This window comes from Muntiacus reevesi, chromosome 2, assembly GCF_963930625.1.
Source record: "Muntiacus reevesi chromosome 2, mMunRee1.1, whole genome shotgun sequence".
Classification (NCBI taxonomy): domain Eukaryota; kingdom Metazoa; phylum Chordata; class Mammalia; order Artiodactyla; family Cervidae; genus Muntiacus; species Muntiacus reevesi.
In genome coordinates, this window is record NC_089250.1 from 19,670,175 (window position 1) to 19,693,143 (window position 22,969).

The 22,969-nt window shown below is 37.6% G+C and overlaps 1 protein-coding gene across 3 annotated transcripts in view; it reads left to right on the top strand.

Annotated features, from left to right (window-relative positions):
• ITGB1 (integrin subunit beta 1) overlaps positions 1-22,969 on the top strand; it is a 44,009-nt gene that overhangs the window by 14,543 nt on the left and 6,497 nt on the right. For 2 of the 3 annotated variants that reach the window (XM_065921066.1, XM_065921067.1), the window contains exons 2-15: positions 2,090-2,156; positions 4,156-4,241; positions 7,805-8,027; positions 9,473-9,643; positions 10,220-10,458; positions 14,466-14,621; positions 15,388-15,483; positions 15,764-15,853; positions 17,458-17,598; positions 17,766-17,965; positions 19,394-19,632; positions 19,845-20,067; positions 20,738-20,970; positions 22,735-22,901. In XM_065921066.1, coding sequence (XP_065777138.1) covers positions 2,090-2,156; positions 4,156-4,241; positions 7,805-8,027; positions 9,473-9,643; positions 10,220-10,458; positions 14,466-14,621; positions 15,388-15,483; positions 15,764-15,853; positions 17,458-17,598; positions 17,766-17,965; positions 19,394-19,632; positions 19,845-20,067; positions 20,738-20,970; positions 22,735-22,901 — 2,331 coding nt within the window. Of the gene's footprint in view, positions 1-2,089; positions 2,157-4,155; positions 4,242-7,804; positions 8,028-9,472; positions 9,644-10,219; positions 10,459-14,465; positions 14,622-15,387; positions 15,484-15,763; positions 15,854-17,457; positions 17,599-17,765; positions 17,966-19,393; positions 19,633-19,844; positions 20,068-20,737; positions 20,971-22,734; positions 22,902-22,969 lie in introns of those variants that run through there. The other variant, XM_065921068.1, reaches the window with a different exon arrangement.

Sequence of the window (22,969 nt, forward strand, 5' to 3'; positions counted from 1 at the left end):
TCAGGAAATATTTTCTGCTACCTAGTAACTTTATCTGAGTGGTCTTCTATGAGTTGTATGACATTTTAAAGGTTTTCCAAGGTAGTCTCCTGGTCCTAAAAGTGATCCAGGTTGTATTCTGAAGACCCATGGATCAGAGTCCATATATGGACCAGATATTTGTTCTGTTCCCTTTGTGTGGAAACTGCTCAGACGCTCCATTCATCACAGTCAGGCATTTCTTCGGGTGTCTTACTGTCCAGGGCCTTTTAGTCATAACTTTGGAATTGATAACAGTATTTGAACTGCTCAAAATCATAGTCCGCGTGGATTTATTACACATTGAACCTTTTATTCAGGCCTTAAAAGGTGAACCGTTGGTGGCCCTCAGCTTCATTTGGGCTTCTGGATGCGTAAGCAGAACTGGGACATAACAGAACTGGCTGTTCTGAGCTTGGTTGCAAAGTGGATAACTGTGCGAGTTATTCATGCTGCTTTTCTCTGGAAAACCAGAAAATGCAAGCAGCATTAGGCAGCAGAGGAAACCCAAGGATCCCAGAGTAGAACTTTTAAGTGTTTTTCTGGAGCTGTGGTATTATATCCTGGAACAAAAGCCCCTGAAAAATGAGGGTTTTTAAAGGAATTTTTTTTTCCTTATTAAAGGAAATTTACCAAGAAAGAAAAAAATTCCACACAGTTTCCTTACCATATTGTTTTTAGTAAGAAAGTGAAACGAAGAATATACTAGAATAATTTAAAAACAAATGAACCCGTTGTCTTCATATTATGCTTATAACACTGTCATCTCCAGGACGCTGGTTACTTTATATGTTTATATACTGTTATTTTTACATACCTGTCATCTTAAAATGTGTTCTTCGCATCCAGAAATTATTATGTAAACCTTGTGATGTTGCTGCATTTTGTTCTTTTGACTCCAGTAGTCCATGAAGTTGGTTCAGTTAGCCCTTTGCTCATTGTGCATCTTGGGTAGAGGACACTGGCATTTTTGACTGTTATCAACTTGCTAGAGTTCTATACTGAAAGTGTTGTGCGTATATATCACCTTTGATATTTTAAATTATTTCCTTTGGATGAGTTTCTAGTAGTTCGTTTACTGAGCCAGAGGGCAGAAACATTTTTAATGGTTTTTGATATAGATTGTTAAATTATTTCCCCCAAATTGTATCAACTTACAGAGCCATCTCAGGTTTCTCTTACTCACCTGCAATAAGTTTTTATTAAGTTTTGTTGGGTTATAAAAACCATTTTTTTACCTGCTAGGTTACTTTATATTGCTTTAATTTATATTTCTTTGATAAGTAGTAAAGCAGATCTTTGTTCAAGGGCATGTTATATTTGCTTTTGGGTTTTTTGCGTTCTTGTGGAAGGGGCAGATGTTACTAGAGTGCAGTCCCAGAGCAGTGACCAGTTAGTTAGTGACCTATGACTTTAGCTGTGTTTAACCAACTCTGGTAAGATGTAGATTAAGGTTGTGAAAAACTTTAATTCATATGTTTATAGATCTAGAAACTGTAGATAGTAGATCTATAAACTGTAGGCAACTGAATATTTTACAAATTTCATGCATTGAAGTTGATTTTCTTAAAAAGGAAATAGTTACAGGACATCAGACACAAAAACTGAATTGGGGGCTTGTGCAAGATGATGGTCTTACCCTTACAAGAAAAAGATTGAAACGTTGTAAGCAAGCTGGTGACATGATCAGGATTCTGACAGGCTCAGTCACACTCACAATTCAGTGTGGAGATAACTGAGGCATTGGGATATGTCCGATTGGCCACTTCGGAGTCACAGGAGGTAACAGATTCCATGGGACAGAGATTTAATACATAGTTTTTAGGTGTAAGGATGCTTGACATTTTTTTTCTGAGCACTGTTAATTAAATATTAAACTATATTTGATTTGGAGAAAAGCAAGAGTGGATTCTGGGAACCTGGGGGGAGAGGAGGAGGGTGAGTACAGAGAAGGGTTGGGGAAAAAGATGTATTATGTTTATAAAACAGAAAATCAGGTGAGTGGGAATGATTATGCTTAATATGTTAACCCTTTTTAAAAAAATGTAACATTGTACATCTTATATTTCAGATGAATTTACAACTGATTTTCTGGATCGGATTGATTAGTTCAGTTTGCTGTGTGTTTGGCCAAGCAGGTAAAAATAAAGTTGCCTACTTGTCTGTTCAGTATCTTGTATCACTTTTTGACCACTTAGATTCCTGGGAAAACCTGAATCAGGCGGTCCTGCTCCTTCAGAAGGCTTTGCAGCGGCCCCACCTCTCTCAGAGTTGCCGGCGGGGCTCCTTGCGGTGCCTGCAAGGCCCTATGTCAGGTTCCCCACCCACCACCCAGAGTGACGACAGGAATAGAATGTACTACAGAGAGATCTTTGGGGCGTATAATACAGTGTGTCAGTGAACGCAGAAAGCAAAGGCGCATTACATCTTTAGAAGGAAATAAAGTAAATGTGTAGCAGAATAGATTATGAACTATCCATTACTATCTGAAAAAATGAAAGGAGGAACAGTTGGTTTTCCAAAAGATGTTCTTGCTGTTTGATCAGAAGTCTTGCAAAAAGTTGGTGTTGTATAGAAGAGTGACAAAATAAAGCTGAAAATAATTTAATCCTCTTATAAACCATGGTGCACCCAAATCTAAAATGATGGATGTCCAATTTTTTGTTCTCCAAATCTTAGAAAATACATTGCAGAGAACAGCTGTTTGATACTAGAGATGAGGGAAATTATTAATAAATTTAAATTACATAAGACCAACAGTAACATAAAAAACATACATTATCTGTATGTCAAAACACCAAAAAATGAGAAGCTAAATAAGAGTTTAATTTCACTCACAAATGTAGAGATCTAGTAAAAACAATTAAAAACATGATGATAGAAAACTTTGCAAAAAAAAAAAATAGAAAATTTACAAAATAAATGGCCAGGAAAAATATGGAGAAAAAAAAAAAGGAAGCCTTAAATAACCGACAATTGATGTTCTTATTTATACATGTTAAATGAAAAGAAAATCTTTGCATTAAAAAAGGGAATATGGTGTGTGTACATTGCTTGTGAGGATGTGTGTTTGAATGTTATTGCTGGAGAGAGGTTAAAAGTTAAATCTTTTCACCTCAGTGTTTCTTTTTTTTAAAATTTGTGATAAGGAAATTGAGTTTTACATGATAAGAATGGTCATCTGAGTGGGTTCGTGCATGTGTTACGTATGTATATATGTGTCGGGTTTGTGGCCCACGTGAACCATGCAATTAAAAATAACAGAAATTTTCCCATTCTGTAGGCTACATTAATGCAGTGGCATATGTAATCTTTAAAGCCATGTTTTTGAAGAATTTGGAATGAAACAATTAAGTATAAAAAGTAGTATACAAAATGTATGTCCTCAATTTCATTTAAGTAATGTCTGCATGCTTCCTTGCTATTTTTTGATTTATCTGCATAAACAAAAGACTGGGAAAAATATACAAAAATGTATTTCCTAATGAGCAGGTTTTGGGTGACTTAGTTCTTTATGCTTTTACGTATTTTCCAAATTTTCTATAATGCGCGTGTGTTGGGTTTATAATCAGAAAACATACATTGGAGACAGTCCATGTTAGTGTGTACTACATGGCAGACATGCTGATTCTTACATGGATTTAAAGAAATACATGACATACTTTGAACACAGACCTGAAAAATCAAGTTGTTATGGATAGGATGAATATGGACTTTTCAAGTATTTACCAAACTAAAATGAAGCAGCCTGGTTGGAGGGGGAGTATGGGTATGGTGGTAGGAGTTAAATGGAAAGAAATAACACTTTACCCAGTGGTAAGAAAACTCTTGACAATTATGACCAACTTGTGATAGCCTGGAATTATACCTTTGGGGGAAAAAAAGGACAAATGTATAGATGAAGGGTACCTAGTCTTTGCTGTAGAAGATAGGAAAGATAACTGTCTTTTTATTGTTCTCTGCGCCAGGATGATCCAAAATCACCTGTCTCTAGTGGGTAGGTCTGAGTCAGTTTAGTAACTAACTTCATAGTATTTCTGTGTCATGTTCATGTATATTGTATTATCATTGTGATCCTGATCTTTCATTGTTTTCTCTCTCGAACTTAAGTAGCCTAATTTTTCTTTTTCCTGACAGATGAAAATAGATGTTTGAAAGCAAATGCCAAATCATGTGGGGAGTGTATACAAGCAGGGCCAAATTGTGGATGGTGCACAAATTCAGTAAGTCAGATTGATTGTTCAAGCCTTCCCATTCATTCCTCGTCACTTAGTGTTGCTCCAGACTGTACCCTTGAGAAGTGCTTGGTGTGACTTCTCACTCACTCAGTGTTGGTTGAACGAGAGTCGGCTCTGTGTGTGGCCCTGTATGGTGGGCTGGAGCTGTGCTGCCCCGCACCGGGCCCACTAGGCGTGTGCGGCGACGTTGAGCACCTGAGAACTGCTGTCAGCCTTCATACATGCCAGAGATCAAGGACTTGGTGGTTTAAAAAATCATTCAGGTTGAAATGTTCATGTTTTTCATATATTAATTTCCCTGTTTTTCCCCCTCAGTGTGGCTATTAGACAACTTAAAAATATATACGTAGCTCACTTTCGTAGCGTGCATTCTGTTTTGTAGCCATCTCACTGAACTATTTTAGATTTTCCCTTTTTTATGATGGGAAAGGTATAATTAATCTGCCTAATTGTGTGTTAATTAAACTAATATACACTTGATTTATATCCTAATAAAAGCCCATTGAAGTTAGGGTTTAAATTTTATTTTTTGTCATCTCTATATATTGCTTAACATGGCACCTTCCACAAGTTTAGTAAGTGTTGAATAAATGAATGGACAATGAACATTAAGTTGGAACTGGAGATAAAGGGGAGTCATTTTGAGGATATGTAATTTATTTACAGAGTGAATAATATCAGAAGGATGAAGGCTTATCTGAGTAAAAACCCCACATTCAAAATGCCTGCATTGTGGTTGTTACTGGTCATGTATCAGATGTTTCATATTGTTTGACCTGAAAGACAAAATGAGAAGTTTTTGTTTTGTTATTTCAAAATTTTTCTACTGGCAACTTTCTCTTCTTCAAAAAACAGTGTTCTGAAATTAAGTTGGAGACAGTGGAGGAGACAGGGAGTGCCTTGAGTTTGTCTCAGACAAGGCTTACTTAACTGAAACCTCAGGTTTTCTTACCTGGAAATTGAGCATGAGCTGCTTCCTTTGTGTTGGCACAAGAATTGGAGACACTTAGCAGTTTCACTTAGATGATCATAAATAAGTGGTGCTTGCTGTTCCCAACAGTAGCATTCATTTTGTGAAGGTTACAGTTTATCTGGGGTTTAGAGTTACCCTAGCCAAATTATTCTTTTAATAATTTAGCCTTTGATCTTTGTGGCACAGTTCTTAAATTATTAAAGGTATTTTGGGATATGTGTACTTGAGTTTTGTGATCTGAATTTCCTGGATTGGCTAATATTTGGAGATGGATGGTGCACTGGCTTGTCCTTTGGCAGCATTTTAGGTTTGATCATACATGAAGGGAGGGCAGCTTTGAACTTTGAACCATCAGACCTGTGGCATTCCCTTCCAGTTGTTTTTCCAGGTACAAAAAGGCTCTCATTTAGTGTTACATTTCCCTTAAAAAAAAAACTGATCAAAACTATTGTGTATTCTTTTTTATGAATATCCTCACTTTATGCAGCACCATGAAATCGATAGATAATAAATACCATATAAAACTGAATACAAAACGACCCTAAATGAAAGGCATTTCCTCGTTTTCCTAATGAAAAGATGTTTAAAAAAGACTTTTGGCTAACTAAACAATTTTTAGGGGTATATGTGAAATGATTAAATGGCTATTATAAATACACATTTAAAAATGATATGCACAGATATACATGTATACACTGTTGTTGTTCCCCTTTCTCATACTTAATGAAAAACTTATTTAGAATCCTTACATCTTAGGGCTTCCCAGGTGGCACAGTGGTAAAGAATCCACCTGCCAATGCAGGAGTTGAAAGAGATGTGGGTTCGATCTCTGGATCTGGAAGATCCCTTGGAGTAGGAAATGGTGACCCACTCCAGTATTCTTGCCTGGGAAATCCTATGGATAGAGGAGCCTGGTGGGCTACAGTCCATGGGGTTGCAAAGAGTTGGACATTAGTGAGTGCACACATGTGTGCGCACACACACACACATTTTTTTTTCCTTTATTTTTTTTATTAGTCGGAGGCTAATTACTTTACAGTATTGAGGTTTCTCCCATACATTGACATGAATCAGCCATGGATTTACATGTGTTCCCCATCCTGAACCCCCCTTCCAGCACACATACACACACATTTTAACAGCAGTTTTTTGCTTTCACTAAAAGTACTTCTGAGTTATCTGATAAAAATAACACATTTTTAAAAAAAAATGGTAGTAATGAATATTTATTAGCTGCTGTTTATTTTCCAAGTACAGAAAAGATCCTGGATGCATTATATTAATGCATTTCTAACACACCTTCCTATTATAAACAAGAATATATTTTGTAGCTATTTCTGTTACTTAAAAATTGTAACTCTTTTTTGTTCTCTGATTCTTTGGGCAAGCATTCTTTTTTTTTTAAATTGAGGTGTTGACGTATCATATATAAATTTCAGGCGTACAACATAGTCACAATTTTTAAAGGTTATATTCCATTTGTAGTTATTATAAAATATTGGAAAAAAAGTAGAAGTATTGGCTGTATTCCCTGTGCTGTACAGTATATCCTTCTTTTAATTGGAGGATAATTGCCTTGCAGTGTTGTCTTACTTTCCGCTATACCACAGCGTGAATCAGCTATATGTGCACACATGTCCCCTCCCTCTGAAACCTCTCTCCCACCCCCCTCCCACCCCACAGGTCCTCACAGAGCACCTCACTGAGTGCTCCCCTGTGTCCACATCTCCATTCTCCACGTCTGCATCTCTGTTCTTGTAAATAGGTTTCTATTTCCAAACCCTGGAAATAGGGTTATCTGTACCACTTTTCTAGATTCCACATAAAACCCATTTTAAAATCACGTCACTACTGGAAGTTTTACCCCATACCACAAGTACCATTTACATAGCATTACAACTTTTTGTTTTTAAAAAAATTCACCCAATGGAAATATATTCTGACCCTGTTATAAAATCATTTGCTCTTTTTTTTTTTTTTTTTTTTTTAGTAAATTCTAAAAGGCTTTTTTGTGATAATAGCCAATAGTTTTTTTTTTAAACTTCCAAGAATACTTACTAAATCTGTGGTAAATTTCTTGGTCTCCTTTTTTTAAAAAAAGTTTTGGGCTCATATGTTTTCCCTAGTATTGAGTTGTTCAAAATATCATGAAGGAAAATGCTATCTAATATGAAAGACTTCTAAGAATTTTTCTAAGGGAAATTTTGGGAAGAGTATTTGTCATTTGGGCATGTTCATTATTAATGATTCTTAACCCTGCTGAATAATTTCACAAAAGAAATTTTTTTGAGTAGATACTCTGAATTTGAACATGAAACAGTTAAAATATACACTTAAGTCCTACTAAATATTTCTAAAATAATATAATACTAGTTATATATTAGTAATAAACATACTACCTTCAAGGAGAAATGTTTTTGTTTTGTTTATTATGGTTTGGATGAAGGGAACAACATTTTGCTTAAAACCAGAGACATGTTACCTGATTTTTGCAATTTAATTGGTTATTTGCAATTATTTAAAAGGTTTGACCATTTTATACCATATTTATACCTATATTTTACATGTCATTTAGACATTTTTACAAGAAGGTATGCCTACATCTGCTCGATGTGATGATTTAGAAGCCTTAAAAAAGAAGGGCTGTCATCCAAATGACATTGAAAATCCCAGAGGCTCCAAAGATATAAAGAAAAATAAAAATGTAACGAACCGAAGCAAAGGAACAGCAGAGAAGCTGCAGCCAGAAGATATCACTCAAATCCAGCCACAGCAGTTGGTCCTGCAGTTACGATCAGGTGTGGAAATCTGACTCTAGAAGTGCCTTTGGGTTCACTTGAGCTTCCAGACAACGTTATATAAGTTTCTGTTGAGAAATGTTGAGTATGTTAACTTCTAGAAATGTTTTGAATTTTTGGCAGATATAATTTGTCAGACCATGTACCTGACATGTTGCCTAATGTCCACAGTAAATTCTGTTAAAGATTCAGAAAGTATTATTAATAGATTTAGTGGGTTTTTTAAAAATAAAAATAACCATCTTCTGGTGTAACTATATAACATAAAGATAACATTTTAATCTATTTTCTCCTTTGTTTTTGTACACTACTGTTAAAATATTAAGGTTTTCATAAGAATCTGTCGCAGTCCTGCATCTGGAAAAAAGAAAAAATATGCCCCGTTCTCGTCTAATCTCCAGCCCCTTCCACTCAGAGGCCTCACTTGTCCTCCCCGCCCCCCCCCTCCCCGGTGCCCTCTCTTCAGCCTGGTGCCTCTAGACCTGCTCTGGCAACCTCTGCTGGCACCTGAAACCCCAGGCCCGATGGACCCTCGGTCAGGCCTTTTTTATTCCTTTATTTATCCCTTCTGTACAAATGATGCCTTTGAGCTTCTCAAAATGTTCTCTCTTTGGCTTCTGCGATAGCACTCCTGCTTTCCTTCTTATCTCTTACCAGTACCTTCCAGTCTTCTTTCTGTGTCTTTTCTCTTCCTTCCTCTTTGTAGTCCGCCTAACTGTTGGCTTTCCTCTCATGGCTTTGAAGCCCTTTGTGTGCTGCAACACAGGCTGTTTTCCTCTCAAGCTCCGAACACAGTTGTCCAACGGCCTACTAGAAATCTATATAGAGAAAATCTGCAAGTTAAAAACTAAATGACCTTTTACCCAGACCTCTTCCTACTCGTGTATTTTCTGAGTCTTTATCATCTCTTCTGTGTCCTTATTGGTTTCATATCTTTATCCTCTTTTTTTTCCCCTATAATTTCTTAACAAGTTTGTCTCTTTAATCATCTTTAAAACTTTTCATCAGGTTTTCTTAAGTGAAAATCAGATAACTTTATTCACTGCACACAGTGCACCCCATAGACAGAGAAGAGTCTTCACTTGACAGCATCAGTCTCTAAAACATCTGGTGTACCCTCCCTCACCCACCCCGTCTAGTTTGTGTTATTCCCTATCTGTTTTCCTTTGTCGTAGTTAGCAACCCACTATTTGCCTGTCTTGCCCACTGTAGATTGGGAATGCTGTCTTTTTCATCATTCCTGGGGCCTGGCATTTTAAGTATTTGTGAATAAAAAGAGTACACAGCCATTGATTGAATTACCTATGGAATGCCCTGGTTTTTGTAAAAACTATGTGAATAATATGGTTTATTCTATAGTGTTGACCTTATCAATCTGATTTACTTGTCTTTTCCATTTGCTTTTGATTGCTGGCAAGCTAGTTTTCTAATCTCTCATTAATTAGGGGAGCCACAGACATTTACACTAAAATTCAAGCGGGCTGAAGACTATCCCATCGATCTCTACTACCTCATGGACCTCTCCTACTCCATGAAAGATGACTTGGAGAATGTGAAAAGTCTGGGAACAGATTTGATGAATGAAATGAGGAGGATCACTTCAGACTTCCGAATTGGTAGGAATTTTGAGAAAATTAATAATTTTCATTTGTGTAAATCTTGGCAGTTTTATTCTTCACTACATACATGTGAGATTAGGATGCTGGATTTTAGCTTTTTTTTCCTGAAAGGACTGATATTCCTGTCACATGGCTAATGATTTTTCTGCCTCTTTGTTCCTCTGTTACTATAAAAAAGAAAGAGTCACTCAGTCCTGTGTGACTCTTTGTGACCTGTGGACTGTAGCCTGCTGGGCTCCTCTGTCATGAAATTTCCCAGGCAAGAATACTGGAGTGAGTTCCCATTCCCTTCTCCAGGGGATCTTCCCGACCCAAGGGTGGAGCCTGGATCTCATGGATTGCAGGCAGATTCTTTGCCATCTGAGCCACCAGGGAAGCCCTTCTTACTACAGGCTGCCATATTACTTGACACACATCACACCACATAGATAATAAACTGCATGTTTGTTGTTACAGGAATTTATTCATTCGTTTGCTGATCTTATAAACATGTTGATTACTTAACTTGATTTTTTTTAATGCGGTTTAACCATCCACCCTCCATCATCACTGCATGTGTATTTCCCTCCACAGGGTTTGGCTCTTTTGTGGAGAAAACTGTGATGCCTTACATTAGCACAACACCAGCTAAACTCAGGAACCCTTGCACAAATGAACAGAACTGCACGAGCCCATTTAGCTACAAAAATGTGCTCAGCCTTACTGATAAAGGGGAAGTATTTAATGAACTTGTCGGCAAGCAGCGCATATCTGGAAATTTGGATTCACCAGAAGGTGGCTTTGATGCAATCATGCAAGTTGCAGTTTGTGGAGTGAGTGCATTCATTCTCTACAAGGGGATATTATTTGTGTGGATTTTAAGTGTGATTTTTCTGTCAGAAAATATTACCTTAATTTCTATATCATACTGATAAATCCCTTAAATTCCCTCCCAACTGCCAGTGGTTTAAAAAAAAGCATAGTTAATCTGGATTTTGAAAGCCAAAATGCTCACCATTTGAACCAGTGGGGCAGTGTAGCTTTAGCTGGTGTTCTGGGTTTTTTAAAGAGGCTCAGGGTACCCTGGCTTTCCAGCTTTGTGACAGAGATGGTATTGGGGTTATCTGAGACGTCACCAGGAACATTAAAAATGCTGAAATAGATTGTGTCTCAGACACCATTTTCCTTTGGTTAGTTTTCTTCTGCTTACCTTTGAGAGGCATCTTCCCCATGTCTTAGTAATTTAAAAAGAAAGTTTTAAGTCTTAATTTGAAAGCTATATGAGAATATTCTGAGAAGTCATATAATGTTTGTAATTTTAATTACAAGATTTTTAGTGACAGTAAGCTGACCCTCCATTGGACTGGTGGTTAGAATTTTTTGACCCAATTACCAGCTGAAAATTTTAGGTGACCTTTTAATGATGTAGCTGAGGACGGAAGTAGGAAACATTGTGAGCTAGATGAAGTTTTATCTGTCTCATTCCCCCCCTGCCCTTTTCCTTGTAGTACCCCTGTGCCCTAAAAGACCTTTCTCTTCCAGATGCTTCTTAATGGTTACTCAACCAAGTTTTAGTATGCTATTTGATACCCAAGATGATAATATAATATAGTGCTTGAGATTACAGTCTTTAGACTGTTAGGACAAAGCTTCAAATGTTCCCATCACTGTTCATCCACTAGGCAGTTTCCTTGCCATTTTAGAGGGCTGTTTCCTTCTCCTAAAGAGATAATAACAGATACACCTTAGGAAGTTTAAATACGGTAATCCATAGATAGTGCAAGTAGCCAGCAAACAGCTAACAACTATTGTGGTCACTCTTGACTTGCACCAGGGTAGATGCAGGTTAAGGACAGTCTCCACTTTTAAAGGGGAAGAGCAGTTTTCCAGGCGGTGCCTAGCTTGATGCCTGTTTCCTCTCCAGCCATTCATTTGTGATCCCACTAGAAGCTCGTATGGAGAAAGCATTCTCTGCTGTCTCTGCCTGAACCTCAGCCTTGAGATTAAAACAGGCCATGGTATCCTGGCCGCTGCTCTCTGCTCCCTGTGCTGACTGAGAGTAACTGTTCCACTTACTTCTCTAAATGCAGAAGAGACAGATATTCCAACTGGTCTGCCAGCATGAATAAACTTAATTCCTGCCTTCAAGGATTTTATAGTTTTAGGAGGATATATACAGATGTACGGAGTAAATAAAGACAGATAATTATGAAATTACCATTCAAGGGCATTTTACCACTACTTTAAATTTTTTGCTGAATAAGGTGGAGAATAAAATAAATGAACAAACAGTACTGATGGATTAAAAGGGGTGGAATTAAGCAGGGTCAAGTCTTTGAGGAAGATCCTTTTTTCTAGAATTAAAAAGGGGAGGCTTTTTTAATATGGTGACTGATAAAAGGGAGTACATGCTCCAGAAGGTGGAGTAGGTATGGGTGGGAAGGGGAGGTAACAGTGTTTAGATTCAAAGTTGGGTGTGGGCTGAGACATTGTTTATTCACTAAGCACCTATTAGTGCTACATGAACTATGGACAGAGGTTCGTGACACTGTGCAGGAGACAGGGATCAAGACCATCCCCATGGAAAAGAAATGCAAAAAGGCAAAATGGTTGTCTGAGGACACCTTACAAATAACTGTGAAAAGGAGCGAAGCGAAAAGCAAAGGAGAAAAGGAAAGATTCCCATTTGAATGCAGAGTTCCAAAGAATAGCAAGGAGAGATAAGAAAGCCTTCCTCAGCGATCAATGCAAAGAAATAGAAGAAAACAACAGAATGGAAAAGACTAGAGATCTCTTCACAAACATTAGAGATACCAAGGGAACATTTCATAGGCTTGATAAAGGACAGAAATAGTATGGACCTAACAGAAGCAGAAGATATTAAGAAGAGGTGGCAAGAATACACAGAAGAACTGTACAAAAAAGATCTTCATGACCCAGATAATCACAATGGTGTGATCACTCACCTCGAGCCAGACATCCTGGAATGTGAAGTCAAGAGGGCCTTAGGAAGCATCACTATGAACAAAGCTAGTGGAGGTGATGGAATTCCAGTTGAGCTAGTTCAAATCCTGAAAGATGATGCTGTGAAAGTGCTGCACTCAATATGCCAGCAAATTTGGAAAACTCAGCAGTGGCCACAAGACTGGAAAAGGTCAGTTTTCATTTCAATCCCAAAGAAAGGCAATGCCAAAGAAGGCTCAAACTACCGCACAATTGCACTCGTCTCACATGCTAGTAAAGTAATGTTCAAAATTCTCCAAGCCAGGCTTCAGCATTACGTGAACCGTGAACTTGCAGATGTTCAAGCTGGTTTTAGAAAAGGCAGAGGAACCAGAGATCAAATTGCCAACATCTGCTGGATCATCGAAAAAGCAAGAGAGTTCCAGAAAAACATCTATTTCTGCTTTATTGACTATGCCAAAGTCTTCAACTGTGTGGATCACAATAAACTGTGGAAAATTCTGAAAGAGATGGGAATGACAGACCACCTGACCTGCCTCTTGAGAAACCTGTATGCAGGTCAGGAAGCAATAGTTAGAACTGGACATGGAACAACCGGCTGGTTCCAAATAGGAAAAGGAGTACGTTAAGGCTGTATATAGTCACCGTGCTTATTTAACTTATATGCAGAGTACATCATGAGAAACGCTGGGGTGGATGAAGCACAAGCTGGAATCAAGATTGCTGGGAGAAACATCAATAACCTCAGATATGCAGATGACACCACCCTTATGGCAGAAAGTGAAGAGGAAGTAAGAAGCCTCTTGATGAAAGTGAAAGAGGAGAGTGAAAAAGCTGGTTTAAAGCTCAACATTCAGAAAACTAAGATCATGGCATCTGGTCCCATCACTTCATGGGAAATAGATGGGGAAACAGTGGAAACAGTGTCAGCCTTTATTTTGGGGGGCTCCAAAATAACTGCAGATGGTGATTGCAGCCATGAAATTGAAAGACGCTTACTCCTTGGAAGGAAAGTTATGACCAACCTAGATAGCATATTAAAAAGCAGAGTCATTACTTTGCCAACAAAGGTACGTCTAGTCAAGGCTCTGGTTTTTCTAGTGGTCATGTATGGATGTGAGAGTTGGACTGTGAAGAAAGCTGAGCGCAGAAGAATTGATGCTTTGAAGTGTGGTGTTGGAGAAGACTCTTGAGAGTCCCTTGGACTGCAAGGAGATCCAACCAGTCTATCTTAAAGGAGATCAGTCCTGGGTGTTCATTGGAAAGACTGATGCTGAAGCTGAAACTCCAATACTTTGGCCACCTCATGCGAAGAGTTGACTCATTGGAAAAGACCCTGATGTTGGGAGGGATTGGGGGCAGGAGGAGAAGGGGGCGACAGAGGATGAGATGGCTGGATGGCATCACTGACTCGATGGACATGAGTTTCAGTAAACTCTGGGAGTTGGTGATGGACAGGGAGGCCTGGCATGCTGTGATTCATGGGGTTGCAAAGAGTCGGACACGACTGAGCGTCTGAACTGAACTGAACAACGCTACTACTGGAGATAAGATGATGCACGAAACCAGATGTGGTCCCAGCCGTGTGGAGTGGAGCTACCTTGTAGTGGGGAGAGGGACATTGACTTTAAAAGGTAATTTTTAAAAATAGAGCTGAGACAGACACCTAGGCAAGGTGAGGTGTTACAGTGAGGTGGGGGAGTTTTATTCAGCGGGCTCTGTGCCTTTATCAGCAAGGATGTTATTAGCATTGTGAAAAGAGAAAATACAGAATTAAGTTGAAAGTATAGTGGTAGCCTGTATAAAGATTAAAGATTTGATCTTTGCTGGATTTCTGTAGGTAGTATTTTAATATTGAAATCCTTTTCTTTTCAAGTCACTGATTGGTTGGAGGAATGTGACACGGCTGCTGGTGTTTTCCACGGATGCTGGGTTTCACTTTGCTGGAGATGGGAAACTTGGTGGCATTGTTTTACCAAATGATGGACAGTGTCACCTGGAAAATGACGTGTACACAATGAGCCATTATTACGTGAGTGCTTAGCACCTTACATATTAAGTGGATTCGGGTTTTTAGAGTATTATGGGTAATGGGCTTGTGGGTTTTTGAGGGTTGGGGTTTTGTTATTTTGGTGAGTTGGGCCCTGACCTAATGTGCAGGAAAGCTTTGTTGCTGTTTTGAGGCTGTGACTTTGAGCCTTCTTCCTTCCGCGTAGCTGGGGGCCTGGCGGTGAAGGGAGCTGCTGACCCTGGCCCTGCACCCCAGCCCAAAGCTCTGTCTCCTTTCACTCCGCCCATCAAGGAGTAGCAAGTTGATACTGTGTCTAAACACATCATTTGTATAGTTTTAAATAAACTCCTTGTCTTATTTATATATGACCTAAGAAAGTAGGCCTCCTGCCTCTACAGAAGATAAACATTGACAGTTTATTCAAGGTCTGGAAGAAATCTAAACCTTGCCAAATCTTCGTCCTTTTCTTAGTGATAATATAACCTTTAATTATGGCAATTCTTCGATTTCATTGTTCTGACATTTAATATACATAGGTAATCTTTTAAAAATCTTTCTTATTGAAATTTTTATGCACACATAAAGATACAAAAGGATTAGAAACCCACTAGACAGCACCCAGTTCAGCAATAATTTTTGTTGTTTCAGGGAATCTTGCATAAGCCAGATATATCTGCAAATCATTATTTTCAGAAAGTGTTAAAAAACTGGAGTAGATTGAAAAAAAAACAAAACTGGAGTAGATTGGATATAATTACATACTAAATTTTATTACTTAATTTCTTAGGATTATCCTTCTATTGCTCACCTTGTCCAGAAACTAAGCGAAAATAACATCCAGACGATTTTTGCAGTTACTGAAGAATTTCAGCCTGTTTACAAGGTAAATATATACGTGTGAGATCAAAATAGGAACACATTTCTAGATCCTTAATGTTTAGTCATCAAAGGCACATTGATATGCCTGAATTGAAATGTGGGAAAATGTCATCAGATAGAAAGGCTAGATTTTACAAATGTGGTATTACATTGGAAAACTAGTTATTTTTAGGTCTGACTCCTTATTTAGGATATAGATCAAGAAATGGTTTTTAAAAATAAAGAGTAGGTACTTAGTAGATACTAATTAGTCAAATTTTACAGGTTTTATCTTTTAATTGCAGGAACTGAAAAATTTGATCCCTAAGTCAGCAGTGGGAACATTATCTGCAAATTCCAGCAATGTGATTCAGTTGATCATCGACGCGTACAATGTGAGTGCATCCTAAGTAAGATCTGTCTTGGGCAGTACCCTGTTGAGAATACTTGGCTCAAAAAAGTAAAACTCCTTTCATACACAATTTAGCAGGCCCCAGAAGACAATGTAAAACTTGTATGTAAAGTTCTATATGTGGAGGAAGAACTCATTCTCTTACAAAAATGTGTTTGCAAGGCAAAATAAAAGGCATAGCGGGGGACGGATTTCTAAATTCTGTTTGAATGTCACTAATAAGTCTCCTTTTTGAAAAACAAGTATGAAACAGCTTCCATTTAGATTATAGGATTACCTCAGTCTTCTTTATTTCCCTTCATTTTATAGACTCATTGATTTTGATGAATTGTGCCAGAAAAGCTTTTTTTTTTTTTTTTTTTGCTAATTCTTCTCTTGCCATATTTCTCTGTACATAGTACATATTTCTCTGTACATAGTTCTCTGTTCTCAAGTGGTGCATACACAGTCATATGTGTATGTACCATAAAATATATATGAATGCATACATGACTTATTAAAGTAAGATTTATAAGATCTTTACCCCATGTGGAAGGAAGTTGAAATTAAAGAGGAATTGTTCATCTCAAGTTTAGTTCCGAGTACTTTAGGGATATTCATTAAGCCTTGGTCAGTAACTGTTTTAAGTCATCGGAGGCCTTTGTAATACAACGGTAACCATCCTGTGCTGCATACACCAGCTCCAGCCCTTCGACGAGTTGAATTTTATTTTCTGCCTCATGCCAGGGGTTTCCAAAATGTTTTGGAAAGACCCTACTTAGATTTTTACAGACTTTCTAGATTCTGGTTTTCCCCTGTCACCCCCGTAGTCGTTAGCATATCTTAATGCTTTTCTAACTCCATCCTTGGAAAGGTAGGACCAGGACCGAACTTGCCGCTGCAGCTTTCTCCGTTTGTCCTGCGCCCTCTGCTGTTCTTCAAAAGCACTGGCTTGAATCCTCCACTCTGGGTTTTCTTTCTTGGAGGGAGTGGGGGCTGGCCTGCAGTGGCCCCTAAGCAGATTGGTCTCCAGCCTATGTAGTAGATTATTAACCTCTGTCCTTAGTGATGATGGCTCAGACGGTAAAGCATCCGCCTGCAATGCAGGAGACCGCAGTTTGATCCCTGAGTTGGAAAGATCCCCTAGAGAAGGGAATGGCAACCCACTCCAGTATTCTTGCCTGGAGAAATCCATGGACAGAGGAGCCTTGTGGGCTGTAGACCGTGGGGCTGCAAAGAGACATGACTGAGCGACTAACACTAGTGAGCTAGAAGCAGGGCAGAGGAGAGTGTGTTGCAAGTGGGGAAAGAAAGTGTTCTGAATTCTTAGAACTCTTCATAATTAGTATTAGGCCTCTGCTGTGTCATCATTAAAATTTTAACCAGAACACTCTTCAGTCATGTACATTATTTAGAATAATGGGTTGTTACTTATTTGAGCCTATTTTTCTGGGTTTTGGGTTTTCTAGTCACTCAAGATTAGGCTTCCAATATTTAAATAATACTGTTTCCTTAACAGCTCATTTTATCTATGGAATTTATGAATTCAGCTTATTTTATAGTATCATTTGTTTGCCTTTCCTCTTATTTCATTAGTCTTTCTTTTAGTCCCTTTCTTCAGAAGTCATTTTGGAAAACAGCAAATTACCGGAAGGAGTAACAATAAATTACAAGTCTTACTGCAAGAACGGGGTGAATGGAACAGGGGAAAATGGGAGAAAATGCTCTAATATTTCCATTGGGGATGAGGTATGTTCTGTAAACATTTTTCTGAAATAAAAGAAAAAGCTTACTTGTTTATGAGCAATCTAGCTTATAATTTGAGAAACAGTTAAATATAACTCGAGTAGCTTTTTGAAAAATTTTTAGTAGATTTAAATTGCTTAGTTTTTAACTTATCTTGTTTTCCTTTTAAGGTTCAATTTGAAATTAGCATAACTGCAAATAAATGTCCAAATAAGAACTCTGAAACCATTAAAATTAAGCCCCTGGGCTTCACTGAGGAAGTGGAGATTATCCTTCAGTTCATCTGTGAATGCGAGTGCCAGGGTGAAGGCATCCCAGGAAGCCCTAAGTGCCACGACGGCAACGGGACCTTCGAGTGTGGGGCCTGCAGGTGAGCTGGCGGCACGCACGGTGCGGGGCATGGCAGCCGGGACGGCTGGAGGCCGGCCTGTCTGAGCGTCCCAGAAAGTCTCTGTGGGGGCCGATAAATTATTCTTCCAGCTACTGTTGCTCACCACAAGATCAATTTGATCATCTTGTCTGTGTGTTCTTTATAGAAAGCTCTTCTCTGCCTTTTTTTCCTTAGGCAGACTACCTTTTATTCTAAAATAAAAACTTTTGTAGCCATCCAAGATGTTATTTAACAAATGTTTATGGTAGCATTTGGGTTTTTCTCGTGATAGCAATCTGAACTCTCTAGAGCTCAGTAAGCTTATAGAAAATAATAAGTGATTTTATATGGGAACTGGAATTAGGAATTAATAAAGGATGTTCAGCTTGTTATTACATGTACTTCTGCATTGTTAGGATAATTTTTTAAAAAATTCATAGATTTGTAAAATTAAGAAAGCACTATTTTCAGAACATAGAATCTACTACTAACAGAACTTAAGTCAAATTATTTTTAATTTTTATACTGTAAATCTTCCTGTTTCATCTTTCTCCTATTTTTTTTAGAACAGGAGAGAAGACTATTTTGATCCAACTGTCAGCTCCCAAATGATTTAGACTTTGAAGGGTTTTTAATCATGAGGAAAATTAATGACTTATTTTATTAGTATTTTGCCATCATTTACTAGTTTGTTCTAAATAACAAACTGTTACATTTTCTATTTTCCATGTCATATCCTGACTGAGTTGTGTAGATACATTTTTAGGAAAATATTATTTATCTGAAAGATCTTGAAAATGTTTTGCCTTCTTTTTGTGTATTTACCATATACAATGTGTATAAACACTAGGTGTTTTAAAAAGTGTCTGAAAAGTCTGAATCCTTAGGATAAATTTTTTTTTAAACATTATGGTAAATGATACGTTTAGTATGGTTTTCAAACTTCCATGTACATTTTGGGTTGTGTTTTTATCAGTTCAGTCCTTCGGTTGTGTGTTTTTATACTTTTTAGTTTAAAAATTGGGTATAAGCTTTTAGTATAAAAATTGGGCAAATAATAGCAAATGTAATATACAGCATATCCTTTGAAAACATACCACACTCTTTAAAAATAAGTTTATCCTTTGTTTCCAAATGTTGTGTTCACCTGTTCATTGCTAGATTGTATTTTCATCTTGATCAGAATGGTTACTTTCCTGAAGAGGAGTTTTTTCCTAGGCCCCTGTGTAGATTCTGTATGGACTTGAATGGCTGTGTGTGTGTGTACACATGCACATATGTACACTTCTGTGACACATGGCACAAACACTCTCATATAATTGTAGTCTGAAGATAATGTTTATTGTTTTATTTCCTCTCTTTATTAACACTTTGTTACTCTCAATTATTTTTATTTTATGTGACTGAAATTTTGGACTCTTTGTTTAGGTGCAACGAGGGACGTGTTGGGAGACACTGTGAATGTAGCACAGATGAGGTGAACAGTGAAGACATGGACGCTTACTGCAGGAAAGAAAACAGTTCAGAAATCTGTAGCAACAATGGAGAGTGTGTCTGTGGACAGTGTGTGTGTAGGAAGAGGGACAATACAAATGAAATTTATTCTGGCAAATTCTGCGAGTGTGACAATTTCAACTGTGATAGATCCAACGGCTTAATATGTGGAGGTGAGAATGGGTCTGAAAGTGGTTTTAAAATGTGGTCCTATCTAATAAAATAAAACATGTTGCGAGTTTGCTTAGTGAATAAATAGAAAAGGGGCAGCATTGAGGGTCACTCCATCCCGTGGATACTTCCTTAAATATTATTGTTTTCACTTTTCAGTGTTGTGATTTTATATTGTTACCACTGTTGTGAGATGTGAGATTTTTAATTGCAGGGAATGGTGTTTGCAAGTGTCGAGTGTGTGAGTGCAACCCAAACTACACCGGTAGTGCCTGTGACTGTTCTCTGGATACCACTTCCTGCCTGGCCGTAAACGGACAGATCTGCAATGGCCGCGGCGTCTGCGAGTGTGGAGCCTGTAAGTGTACAGACCCCAAGTTCCAAGGACCAACCTGTGAGATGTGTCAGACCTGCCTTGGAGTCTGTGCTGAGCATAAGTGAGTATTTCTGAGTTGGCTTGAGATAGGTGATTGCTCACTGTCTGTTCACCTGTGTATGATCATATGGTACATAGAACAGTGCTAATCCAGGCCACACTGTAAATAAAGTATCTGTCACATTGAAGCCCACTTTTTAAATCTAAAAATTCTCAATAGCTAGTGTTTGCCACATGATAGTGAATTGTATCCTATGAGTGTGGTGGTACCATTATTTCAGCCTGAATTTGGTATTTAATTGAATCCATGTAGTAACCTTTGTTAAATTAGTATTACCAATTGCTAATTAATTTATTTACTGCCTTTTGACTAAATAAAATGGAAGGTTTTGTCCCTTGTAGAAAGAACCATAATACCACCAACACATTTCAAAAGTTATTTTGGCTTTATATTGTATATTTCAGATCTGATGGGGCTAGTTTTATCTTACTACTCTTATTTCTTTTGGAGGATTTTAGTTTGAGCTGTAATAAATCTATAATTTTACTTAGAAAGCTAGCATCTTTATGTTTAGTTTTCCCACCAAGAAATGTCATATGTTTCTTCATTTATTTATATCTTCTTTCCTCTCTCTTGGCCTAATTTGGTCAAATTTTGAGTCTAGCCCACAAAATAATCTTTAAGCAAATATTATTATAAGTAATAAATATAATCATTTGCATTTTAACAGAGAATGTGTTCAATGCCGAGCCTTCAATAAAGGAGAAAAGAAAGACACATGTGCTCAGGAATGTTCACATTTCAACATTACCAAGGTTGAAAATCGGGACAAATTGCCCCAGCCAGGCCAGGTGGATCCCTTGTCCCACTGTAAGGAGAAGGACGTTGATGACTGCTGGTTCTACTTCACATATTCAGTGAATGGGAACAATGAGGCCACTGTTCATGTTGTAGAGACTCCAGGTAGAAATCTGATCATTTCAAAGTTTTTTGCATTTTCTTTTATGTCTTTCTGCTGCTTAGAGCTTTTGGCAGTTCCCCTCAATCCCAGGGTTGGGAGGATCCCCTGGAGAAGGGGAAGGCTACCCACTCCAGTATTCTGGCCTGGAGAGTTCCATGGACAGTCCATGGGGTCGTAAAGAGCCAGACACGAGTGAGCAACTTTCACTCACTCACATCTAGGAACAGCTTCCAGCTACTTTACATGACTACTTTACATTCAAGTTGGGACATTTTAAATCTCATCAAGCTTAAAACAGTATTTAATTAACTATAAGAAATAAGGGAAAGAGAAAGCAAATTTTATGTTATAAAGCGTTTGAAGAGTAAATGCAGTAACCCATATAAAGCCCTTAGCACAGTGCCTGAAAGCAGGTACTCAGTAACATCATTACTGATGATATTTTAAATAGCAGTTTGATTTAGGCTTGGACACTGGGAAAGATAATTTGTTATGGCATGAATTTGTTCTGCTTATCAAGGGATGAGTCATTTTTATCTTTTTTTTTCCTGGGAAATTTTAATACATTCTTTGGAATTTTCTATATTTGTGATTAAGTTATTATTGGAATGTAGTTTTCATTTCTCTAGGATAAATGTTAGGAATTGGGGAGAGGACATATATTAAACTTCAGAAGAAACAGCCAAACTTTTTTAAAGCCTTTGTCATTATTTTGCATTTTCAGGTGTGTGTATTTCAAATACTGTTTTTTGAAGACCAGAACATTAAATTTTACCAAGTTTTTCTTTTGTAGATCTTGCTTCTTACTACCTTAGAACTCTTTGCATAACTCAACTTCATAAGTATTTTTCTCCTGTGTTTTCTTCTGAAAGTTTTGGTTTCTGGCTTTGCACTTAGGTCCATAATGTATTTTGGGCTGCTGTCAGTATCTGGAGTGGAGGTCTAGTTTTTTGTAGGTAGATTTCCAGCAGTTCTTGTACCATTTCTTGAAAAGGCTGACCTTTGTCCACTTTGGGTGAAAATAAGATGACCTTAATATGTGTGGGCCTATTTCTGACTTTGATTCTGTTCCATTAATCTAGGCATCTGTCCCTTAACCAATATCACACTGTCTCAATTACTGTTGCTTCATGGCTAGTTGTGAAATCTGGTAATATAAGTTGTTCAACTTTGTTCTTTTCTGAAAGTGTTTTTGAAACACTTTCCTAGTTCTCCTACTTCTTTGTAAATTTTAGAATTCACTTGCTTGATATCCACATATGTCCTGCCAGGATTTTGATTGGGATAATATTGAGTTTATAGATCAAATTGGGAGAGGATTGACATCTAATCAATGAACATAGATAAAATCTCTCAATTTATTCAAGTCTTTGTTTTTTTTTAAATTCAGTGTTCAGTAATTTTTAGCATATAAATCTTATACATATTTTATTAGGTTTATACATAGGTATTTCATGATTTTGGTGCTATTGTAGATAATACTATTTTCTAAGGTTCAGTTTCTAATATATAGAAATCAGTTTTGGTATAATTCATAGAAATACATGATGTTTATTTATTGATCATGTACCTTATGACCTTGTAAACTTACCTGTTACTTCTAGTATCTTTTTTTGTAGGTTCTTTTGGATAGTGTGCCCCAAGGTACTTATCTTGGAGTTTCAATTCCTGTGTCTTTTGTGAGACTGCATAGCTCTCTGTAGTTTTGGCTGCACTTTCACAGGCTAACCCCCTTGTGTGCATATCCTTTGCTTTTTACTTTACAGAGTGCCCCACTGGTCCAGACATTATTCCAATTGTAGCAGGTGTGGTGGCTGGAATTGTTCTTATTGGCCTTGCATTGCTGCTGATTTGGAAGCTTTTAATGATCATTCATGACAGAAGGGAATTTGCCAAATTTGAAAAGGAAAAAATGAATGCCAAATGGGACACGGTAAGTTGGAAAACATCAAAAATGGAAGGTGTTTCATAAAGTAAATGTAACGCTTGTTTATCAGCTTT